Raw genomic sequence first — 10,641 nt, 5'->3', positions numbered from 1 at the left:
GCAAGTCCCCCGACGCCATGTTGGGAGTGGCAAGAGTGAATGTGCCGGAGCTGAGGCAGCCATCTTGAGTAGGAACATGAAGACTTAGCCTTAGAGAGGACAGATCGGAAGTCTAGCGGTTAATGGCGGCGCAATGAGCCTCCATCTTGGGAGTGGCAGGTCATTGCCCTTGAACGCGCGGGGGTGGGGTGGGGAGGGTGGGGGGAAAAGCACGTGACCACTGAAATGACCCGCCCCCTCGCCGAAGGTTCGCGCCGCTCTTTTGCCACGCCTCCTTGTGGTACCGCCCCTCGGAGCCGCGTCAGCCAGTGAGGGCTGTGGAGTGTAACGCGCGTGGTTCCCTTGGGAACGCGGGCGGGGGAGGAAGTTACTTAGCAACCAGGAGATGCTAGGAGGCCCCCAGCCTAGCGGTTAGCAAAAGTGCATTCCCTGCGCTGAGGATCCGGGACTGAAGAGGCCAAATTGTAGTTTTTCTCCCACCCCTTAGAGGCTTCCTGACCTCAATCCAATCACCATGACATCTCCCCTGTGCTGGGCCGCCGGGACCAACGGCGTGACTAGCCAGGAGCCAGTTTCAGCGCCCTCTTCCAAAGCCAAAGGCAGTAAGGCTCAGGGGAACCGCCGTGCCCGAGGCAAGGTTTTAGGCCGGGCACAGGCCTGGCCCGCACACCGTCTCAAGTCGGCAACCTCTTACCATTTGATGAAGTCTTCTGTGCACGCACAGGTGCTTGAGTTACAAAGGAAAATCCAACTGTTAGGTAAGACAGCTGCAGAGGGCACAGAAGGATCAGGGATCTACAGTACCCACCCGGCTTTCTGACTACGTGATGGGAGTTTCACGAGCGCGAGTGACCAACTTGTAGATGCAATCACTCAGATTCCTCAGATTACTTCTTTCCTCACCTTTCTTTCACATTTCATTGTAATTTTACCTCTTCTAATGTGCATATGGGGGGATGGAAAGCACTTATTCTAGAACTTGTGTTTCGTTTTTATTTATTGTTTTGTTTCGAGTTTCCGTGGACAGGGTGCAGCACCCTCAGATGCCAGGAGAAGGCATTGGATCCTTTGGAACTGGAGTTACAGTTGGCTATGAGCCGACCAATATAGGTGCTTGAGAGTGACCTTAGGCCCTCTGTAGCAACTGCTCTTAATCATTGAGCCATCTCTCAGGCCTAATTTTTATTTATTTATTAAATTATTATTTTTGAGACTTGGTCTCATGTGGCCCACACTGGCTTGAACTCTAAGGAGACTAGCTCCAACTCTTGCGTGACAGGCACTGGCCACCATGCCTGCATTATGAGTGGCTGGGACTGGAACTCAGGGCTTTATGCATGCTACTCCGGCGGCGCTTTACTGAGTCATATCTCCAGGCGCAAGAGACTTTGTTTCTCCGGAGTCTGAATCCTAGCTCTGCACAATAGTTGTTTGGTCTTGGAGAACTGGAGTAATCTAATTGTTCTTCAGTTTTTCCATCTATAAAACGGGCATAGTAACTCTACAGTGTAGTACTTGACATTCATATAATTCTCGAAATAGTGCACATTGTAAGCAGTAGAGCATGAAAACTAGTGTCTTCCATAGAGGAGATAATGCTGCCTTTTCCAGAGACCATTTAGCAATGCTGCGGACGTCTGTGTCGCACTGTTGAGTGTGTGAGGGGAGGGGATTACTTGGGTTTATTAAGTAGAGGCCAGGAGAAGGCTTTATACAGCCCACACAGCAAGGAGATATCAAGACCAAATGTTGATTACACCAGCATTTGGAAAACTCTAGTGTACTTTTGCTCTTATTATTAAGAGGTCATCTAAAACTGGTTGGTGGTGGTGCACACTTTTAATCCCAGCACTCAAGAAGCAGAGGCAGGCAGATCTCTGAATTCGAGGCCAGCCTGGTCTACAGAGTGAGTCCAGGACAGCCAGGGCTACACGAAGAAACCATGTCTTAAAAAAAAAAAAGAGGGAGAGGTCATCTTGCAGGCTGGATGTGCATGTATGCATGTATGTACACACATGAGTTCAGAGTCTACAGAGGCCAAGAGATGGCACTGAGTCCTCTGGAGCTGCAGTTAGAGGTGGTAGTGAGCTGCCGGACATGGGAGCTGGGACTTGAACTTGGGTCCTCCGAGAGACCAGTATGCAATCTTAACTGCTGGGCCATCTCTCCAGCCCCCCCTGCCCCCCCCACCCATTCCCTTACTCCCTTTGGAGGTAGAGTTGCTGTCACTCTGGGGCTGCAGTCTCTGCTAGGCTGAAAGCCAACATACATGTGTGCACTCAGGCACACGTGACCTCCTCCTCTTCTTGTTCTTTTTCTTCTTCTGTGAAAGAGCTCTGGGGCTGTAGCTCAGCCTCGTATGGTACTTGGCTGGCGTGTTCCAACCCCAGCACCGCGCAGACTGGGTGTGACATGACAGTCACATCTGCGGTCCCAGCTTTGGGAGGATAAGGAGTGAGAGCTGAAGGCCAGCCTCGGCTACATGATGAGTTTGTAGTCAGCCTGGGCTACACGGAGCCCTATGTCAAAACAAAACAAACAAACAAATAACCACTACCACCACCACCACCACTGCCCCCAAATAGGCCTTTTCTCTGAGAAGTGCCACCCACCTTCCAATGACAGTGTGACCTCTGTCTGCCCCAGAGGGTGACCGGAAGGCCTTTTATGAGAGCTCCGAATGGAACATAAAGAAGAACCAAGACACCATCACCCAGCTCCAGGAGGAGACCAAGGCTCTCCACATGCAGCTGAAGGACCTGCTGCAGGTGAGGGGGCACAGGGGAGCGGCAGGGTGTGGGGAGGCGAACCCGTGACCTCAGGAAGTGACTGGCCTCCTCTCCTTGGCAGGGGGATTCTAAAGTGATCCAAGCCATCCTTCAGGAATGGAGGTCAGAGAAGCCATACCTGAAGAACAGGACCTGTGAGGTTAGCCCTGCCACCACCTTCCCCGTCCACTTCCTCCACACTAGACTTCCGCCTTCCATTAGCTTCCTCTCCATGCCGGCTGTGGATCGTTTATTCACTCAATGAAAAAAAAAAAAGACATTTATTTTTTTTTGTCTATGCAATCTCATATGCCTCAGCACATGTTTGGGGGGTCAGGCAACCACTTTTGAGAATTGGTTCTCTCCTACTGTGTGAGTTTTGGTGAGTGAAGTCAGAGCAGCAGGCTTAGCGACAAGCACTTTTACCCACCGAGCCATCTTGTTGGCCCATCAGTGAAATCTTTATTAGAAGTAGACCTCATGTTTGACCTGGTGTTACTGTCAGTGACCTTGTGGGATAGTGCAGAGTGAGCCTTTCCCAAGAAGGTATGTCCTAGTGGAAGACTGACAGGTGCTGAGTGTAGGGGTGCATGTAGGCTGACAGAGGAGGAGCGGGAGTTCAAGGCCAGCCTGGGCTGTATGGTGAGACCTGAAACCCAGCGTTGTGGGGGTAGGTATCAGTTTAGAGAGGTGGCTCAGTAGTCAATAGAACATACTGCTCTTTCTTTCTTTCTTTCTTTCTTTCTTTCTTTCTTTCTTTCTTTTTGGTTTTTCGAGACAGGGTTTCTCTGTGTAGTCTTGTCTGTCCTAGACTCACTTTGTAGACCAGGCTGGCCTTGAACTCTCAACGATCCGTCTGCCTCTCTGCCTCCCAAGTGCTGGGATTAAAGGCGTGCGCCACCACACCAGGCTCCAAGTTGGATTTCAAGCACCCACTTGAAGTTGCTGCTGACTGGCTATAAGCCTAGCTCCTGGTCTGTTGCCTCTGCGCTCTGAGGACACTGCACACATTTGCATATATCTGCATTGATATGCATAATTAAACGTGAACTATGTCCTTCAAACAAAGAAAGCAGGGTAGAGAAGGTGAGTGCCAAGACCAAAGGCTAAAACTGGATGGAAAAAGTTGTAAACCAGCAAGACACTGCTAGTCTCTCCATCTCCCGTTCCGATCAGCTCTTGGATCAGGGGTCTGCTCAGGTCTGTGTCTGCCACCCTGCTAGGAAGGCCAGAGGCCCCACCTGGACAGCCTTCCAGCAGCTGCTCCCTCTCTCAGTGACAAACAGGAGCTCCGGACCAGTGTTGTCTTCTGGGACACTAGCACAGCAGCCAAGTTAATTTGTGTTGAGGCCACCACAGTTGCTGTGGCCAGATGATGGCCTGGCATGGTGGCAGGAGCCCATCGGCCGCGCATAATGTTTCTCCTGTGCTGCCTGGAGCTGTTCCCCAGCCGAGGCCGCGAAGTTTTTCTCTTTGGTGGCGCCTTCCTCATCCTCTTTGCTATGTGAGGCTCTGTGGGGTCACCCAGTGGCTACATGCCAGTTCTAGCACTTTGGTAGCTAAGCTTTATGATGTGGGGGAGGGGCGAAAACAAAACAAAAAGATCCCTAAAGTCTGGGCACTGGGTGCTGGAGCAATGGCTCAGCAGTTTAAAGCACAGAAGACCTGCATTTGATTCTCAGGACCCACATGGTGGCTTACAACTGTCTGTAATTCCAGCTGCAGCAGATTCAATGCCCTCTTCTGACATCCTGGGGCACAAGACACAAACGGTACACAGAACTACATGCAGACAAAATAAAATAAAATAAAATAAAAATTTTTAAATGTAAGCTGATGTGGAGGTGTATACCTTTAATCCCAGCACTCAGGAGGCAGAGACAGGTGGATCTCTGTGAGTTTGAGGCCAGCCTGGTCTACAAAGTAAGGTTGCACAGAAACAGCCTGTCTCAAAAAACCAAAAAACAAAACAAAAAAAAATTGAAAATGTAAAAAAATGTAATGGGTGATGAACTAGGAACCAAAGAGATGGCTCAGTTCAGAGGTGTGCTGGCTATGCAGGCGTGAGGACCCCAATCCGATTTCCAGAGCCCATATAAAAATTTGAGTATGGGAGCTGGACAGATGGTTCAGTGGTTAAGAGCACTGGCTGCTCTTCCAGAGGTTGTGAGTTCAATTCCCAGCAACCCAGTAGCTCACAACTATTTTTAGTGGGATTTGATGCTCTCTTCTGACATTCAGGCATATATGCAGACAGAGCACTCATACATTTTAAAAAAATACATGAACAAAATTTTAAAGGTTATTTATTTATTATTTATTGTATATGAGCGTTCTATCTGCAGAAGAGGGCATCAGATCACACTATAGATGGTTGTGAGCTACCATGTGGTTGCTGGGAATTGAACTCAGGACCTCTGGAAGATCAGGCGGTGCTCTAAACCACTAAGCCATCTCTCCAGCCCCCATAAACAAAATTTTAAAGCCAGGCATGGTGGCATCTCTAATCCCGGCATTTGGGAGGCAGAGATAGACAGATATCTATGAGTTTGAGGCCAGTTTGGTCTACAGAATGAATTTCAAGACAGCCAGTGCTACACAGAAAAACCCTTTCTTGAAAAACAAAAAAATGGGCTGGAGAGATGGCTTGTTGGTTAAGAGCACTATCTGCTCTTCCAAAGGACCCGGGTTCAATTCCCAGCACATACATGGCAGCTCACAACTGTCTTAACTCCAGTTCCAGGTGACCTGACACCTTCACACCAATGCACATAAAATTAAATAAATTATTTAAAACAAACAAACAAATAAGCAAAAGTCTGAGAGTGGGCTGGAGAGATGGCATCAGGTGAAAGTGTTTATTGCCAAGTCTGGTGACCTGAGTTTGACCTCTGAGACGCAAATATTCAAAAGGAAGACCCATGTCCCTCCCAGAAGTTGTCCCCTGACCTCCTCTTGTGCACCCCTTCCCAGAAAAACAAAAACAACGGGGGTCCAGCTGTGGTTGCATGCACCTGTCACCCTGGCCCGGGGAACTGAAGACAGGAGAACACCAGCTCTCAACACTAGTCTAGTGATCCAGCTACGTCAGGCTCAGTGAGAGGCCTGCCTCAAATCCAGAGGTTTGAAAGCGGTTGAGAAAGAACCCAGACATTGACCTCTAACCTCCATAGACTCAGGTGCTCATGTCCCTGCACACACACACACACACACACACACACACACACACACACACACACAGAGAGAGAGAGAGAGAGAGAGAGAGAGAACTGGAGGTGTAGCCACGCACAAAGCCTAAGCCCCAGTTGATCCCCAAGGATAAAATGGAAGTTCAGTGTTGCATCAGTATGACCTCAACACCCAGGAGGCAGGTGCAGAAACATCACAAGTTCAAGGTTATCTCTGGCTACATACAGAGTTAGAAGCCAACCTAGACTACATAAGACCACATCATTTAAAAAAAATATTTTATTTATTTATTTATTATGTATACAATGTTCTGCCTGCATCTGTGCCTCCCTGCCAGAAGAGGGCACCAGATCGCCCTTACAGATGTTTGTAAGCCACCATGTGGTTGCTGGGAATTGAACTCAGGACCTCTGGAAGAGCAGACAGTGCTCTTAACTGCTGAGCCATCTCTCCAGCCCCATAAGACCACATCTTAAAATTAAAAAAAAAAAAAAGATGCACGCCTTTAATCACAGCACTCTGGAGGCAGAAGTAGGCGGGTCTCTGTGAGTTTGAGGCCAGCCTGGTCTACAGAGTGAGTTCCACGACAGCCAAGGCTACACAGAGAAACCTTGTCTCAAAAAAAAAAAAAACAAAAAACAAACAAAAAAAAGTAAAAGCTGAGAATAGCTCACAGGTGTAGCCTCTGTCCAGCTGTGTAAAGCTCAAATTTTCCTATGTCTGCATGCTCATGCACACACACATGCACATGCATGCACACACCCATGCTCATTTGCTTGCTTGCTTGCACAGATAGAAAAAAGAAAAATATTGGATCCAGAGGGTCCTGGAAGCCAGCTAGGAGACCAGAGAGACCGAGCTTCCAGGAGAACAGAAAGTCAAGGACCAGGGAGAGGAAGCTGAGGCCTGCTCTCTGCCTTCCCTGCAGCAGGCCCTGGAGTACCTGGAGCACCAGCTTAGGGAGAAGGTGAACCATATGAATGCCTTGCGGCACCAGGTAACACTGCGGCAGAAGCGGCTGGAGGAGCTGCGGCTGCACCACAGCCTGTGCCAGCTAGAGACGACAGAGGTGCAAGACAGCAACACCGAGGCTGCCAAGGTGGGACCCGCTGAGGGCTGCCGGGTCCCTGGGGGAGGCATGGAGGGCGGTGGAAAGAACTCACTTGGCCCAGCCCTGCCAATGCCCCCTAGACCATGCGCAACCTGGAGAACCGGCTGGAGAAGGCCCGGATGAAGGCAGAGGAAGCAGAGCACATCACCAGTGTGTACCTGCAGCTCAAGTCTTACCTCCAGGTAGGGGCCCTTTGTGGAGAGGGTAAGTTGAGGAGGTGGACCTGGCCAGGGACAGCAGCCACAAGCCTTCCCTGTCTCCGTGTGCCAGGAGGAAAGTCTCAACTTGGAGAACAGGCTGGACTCCATGGAGGCTGAGGTGGTAAAGACCAAACATGAGGTGGAAGAGCTGAAAGTGTTGAACCAAGAGGCCCTGAACGCCCGGGACCTTGCCAAGGTACTCGTTATACCTGGCCTGGGGTGGCGTGGGGAGGCCCTCTCAGCTACCAGGGTATTACGTGGCTTCTCTTGGGGAGATGGTGCTGTCCCCTCTCCCCACATAAAACACTAACCACAGCCAGGTAGGTTGATGCACTCCTTTAATCCTAGGGTCCAGTGGCAGAGGCAGGATCTCTGCAAGTTCCAGGTCAGCCAGGGCTACAAAGTTAAGAAACGAAAAAAATCACCAACCGCTCCACCAAAGTCCACCTTGGAGGACAATGAGACTGTTGGGTTTCCTTACAGAGGCACGGGCGAGAAGTTACTGACATGAAAGTAACACCTCTAGGCTTCCACTCGTCAGTCTCCTCACCCATCCGTTGTTACTGAGTAGGGGCCTTGTGAGTCTTGTTTGCTTCTTTCTTTCTTTTTTAATATTTATTTATTATTATGTATATAGTACTCTGCCTGCATTTACACCTGCATGCCAGAAGAAGGCATCAGGTCACATTATAAATGGTTGTGAACCACCATGTGGTTGCTGGGAATTGAACTCAGGGCGTCTGGAAGAGCAGACAGTGCTCTTAACCACTGAGCTGTCTCTCCAGCCCATGAGTCTTGAGGCTTGTAAGTTTCATGAACTTCCTGAGTCTTGAGCTTCCCTCTCCCTCTAGAAGGGAATATTTTGTTTGTTTCTTTGGTTTTTTGTTTGTTGGTTGGTTTGTTTTTGGTTTGTTTTTCAAGACAAAGTTTCTCTCTGTAACATCTGTAACAACTCTGGCTATCCTGAAACTCGCTCTGTAGACCAGGCTGGGCTTGAACTCACAGAAATCTGCCTGCGTCTGCCTCCCAAGTGCCGGGATTAAAGGAGTGCGCCACCACCGCCCGGCGGAAGGGAGTATTTCAATCCAGAGAAAGTAGCCCTGGAACACCAAAGGATCAGGGAATCCTAGTCAGAATTCAGTTGTCTTTAAGCCTTTCCCGGCAATTGCACTGCTGCTGTGTGGCCTGGGGCCCGCTGCCTCGCCTCTGGCCTGGCCAGCTACCAGCCGCCCCTGTCTGCCCACCAGAACCAGCTGCAGTATCTGGAGGAGACGGTGATCCGAGACCGCAAGAAGCGTGAGTACTACATAACTGACTGCAAGAAGCGGGCTGAAGAGAAGAAACTTCAGACCGAGCGCATGGAACGCAAGGTGTGCACGCTCAAGGGTGTAAGGCTTCACCAGCTCAAAGCGCAGGGTCCCAGCCCCTGCTCTGTACCCACATCCCGACTGAGACCCTTCCCTACACCTGACATTTGTCCTGAACCTGCCCTCATGTGAGGCAGTGGTACCCCCCACAATCTCACCTCAGCCTCCTTTCCTGGGAGAGGCCATGGTGTCCAGTCTGCCCCTCTGCTCATCCTTCCCCATTTAATTTAGGCCCTTTTGTTCCCTGGTTCTGTGACACACCCACCCCCTGCCCCCGACTCCTGCCAGGATACGGGCACCTAATTCCAAGCCTTTGCCCTGCTCTCCACAATGCAAGCTGAACCCGCTTGTCTCCAGGCCTCTGCCCCAAGCCCTTATCTGGAGTTGGCTTTGACAGTGGCCTTGACTGTCCCCCACCCTCAAGCAGACCCACCGGGATCACGTCCTGCTGCAGTCGGAGGATACAATCCAGGACTACCAGCGCCACAAGGAGGAGGAGCTCAGAGAGCGCTGGAGCATGTACCAGATGGAAGTGATGTTTGGCAAGGTCAAGGATGCCACTGGAGCGGCCGAATCGCATGTGAGTGCCTTGGGCCTGCACCCAAGTGGGTAGAGGCTCCTCCTTCCTTAAAGGTGGCCTCTCCAGCCCGCTCCAACTCCAGCAGAGCTGTCCACATCCGCCCTCACTTCTGCCCATCCTTGCACTGAGCTGGCTTCTTTGGTCATGTCGGTTCTGGGAATTTTATTTGTGAGGTTCTCTTTCTCAGACCCTCACTGTGTGGACTGGTCTAGGACCCAGTAGACTGCTCAGGTTGGGCCCTAGCCGTGGAATCGGGCCCCTGTTCTGTGTCCCACAGCCATGCTGTCTTCCAAAACCCTGCGTGCCGGCTGCTGCTTGAGAACAGTCATTGTCATCCCCCTGGTCCCCGCCGCGCCCCACCCCAGCCGGTCTCTCTAGCTTAGCTTCTCTGCTGCTCCTCCAAAGGGGTTAATCCCCTGGAGACCTGGACTCTGACCTTCCAGGGCAGCTGTGGACCCATTTGCCAGGCCAAGGGCCCTCTTCAGAACTGGGTGCAGACCCAGTGCGCGGTGGCTTAGTGGGTAAAGATGATTGCCCCGGGCCTGACAGCCTGAGTCCCATCCCTGGGCCCCCTGAGGTGGAAAGTGAGAGCCGATTCTTCCCCACTAAGTCTTCAGAAATCCACGTGCGCTCCAGGCATGCATAAGGCAACAAATGGCTGGGGAGGGGAGGGCTGATCCAGCCCCGAAGGCACAGCACCTGTGCACTATTGGGTGCGATACCCGGTCAGAACTTGCTGGCACAGTGATTTTCGAACACTGCTCTGCTGCCTTCCCGCATGCTGATTTTAGCTGACTCAAATATAGGCAGGAAAGGGCACGGGAGAAGGACAGCCTTGAAACAGCTCAAATACCAATGCATACAGTCCTTACACATGGCTGTGTGACCCAGACACAGGCAGAGGCTCGAGCCTCCCTTGACCCAGACTCTGAGCAGGGATGGGTGGCCCGCAGGCGGTGGTCCGAAGGTTTCTGGCCCAGGATGAGACCTTCATGCAGTTGGAGACTCTCAAGAAGGACAACGAGCAGATGCTGTTGAAGTTGAAGGAGGACAAGCAGCGGCTGCAGGCAGAGCTGGAGACCCTCAAGTACTCAGGAGACGCCATGCTCATTAGGTGAGGTCTCAGGAGCTGAGGGAGGCCCTGCGGGTGCTGGAGTCAGTTGCTTGCTCACAACTCCTGGCTCCTGGCAGCCAGCAGAGGCTCCGGGATAAAATGCAGGAGACACTCAAGACGGAGGAGCAGCGGCACAGCGGCATCCAGGAGAGACTGGATCGTACCCTGCAAACCATCCAGGTGGCCAAAGATGGCCTGGAGCATCTAGCCAACAAACTGAGCCATGTGAAAGTGGTAGGCCTGGCCCTGGTGATGCTCCACTCTGGGGAGGCCCCATCCCAAGTAGTCCTGTCCCTATTGGCCACTGTCCCT

The 10,641-nt window shown here is 51.5% G+C and overlaps 1 protein-coding gene across 3 annotated transcripts in view; it reads left to right on the top strand.

Annotated features, from left to right (window-relative positions):
- The first annotated feature begins 36 nt into the window (after window positions 1-36).
- ODAD3 (outer dynein arm docking complex subunit 3) overlaps window positions 37-10,641 on the top strand; it is a 12,341-nt gene continuing 1,736 nt past the window's right edge. Inside the window, exons 1-10 of one of the 3 annotated variants that reach the window (XM_084783922.1) lie at window positions 37-159; window positions 2,647-2,768; window positions 2,851-2,928; window positions 6,886-7,056; window positions 7,149-7,250; window positions 7,339-7,464; window positions 8,516-8,638; window positions 9,060-9,215; window positions 10,169-10,329; window positions 10,407-10,563. In XM_084783922.1, coding sequence (XP_084640048.1) covers window positions 2,745-2,768; window positions 2,851-2,928; window positions 6,886-7,056; window positions 7,149-7,250; window positions 7,339-7,464; window positions 8,516-8,638; window positions 9,060-9,215; window positions 10,169-10,329; window positions 10,407-10,563 — 1,098 coding nt within the window. In that variant the 5' untranslated portion in view covers window positions 37-159; window positions 2,647-2,744. Of the gene's footprint in view, window positions 160-321; window positions 759-2,646; window positions 2,769-2,850; window positions 2,929-6,885; window positions 7,057-7,148; window positions 7,251-7,338; window positions 7,465-8,515; window positions 8,639-9,059; window positions 9,216-10,168; window positions 10,330-10,406; window positions 10,564-10,641 lie in introns of those variants that run through there. The other 2 variants (XM_084783920.1, XM_084783921.1) reach the window with 2 other exon arrangements.

The sequence above is a fragment of the Acomys minous genome, assembly GCF_964271855.1.
Source record: "Acomys minous genome assembly, chromosome: 5".
Classification (NCBI taxonomy): Eukaryota; Metazoa; Chordata; class Mammalia; order Rodentia; family Muridae; genus Acomys; species Acomys minous.
This window is presented reverse-complemented; position numbering and strand designations above follow the sequence as displayed.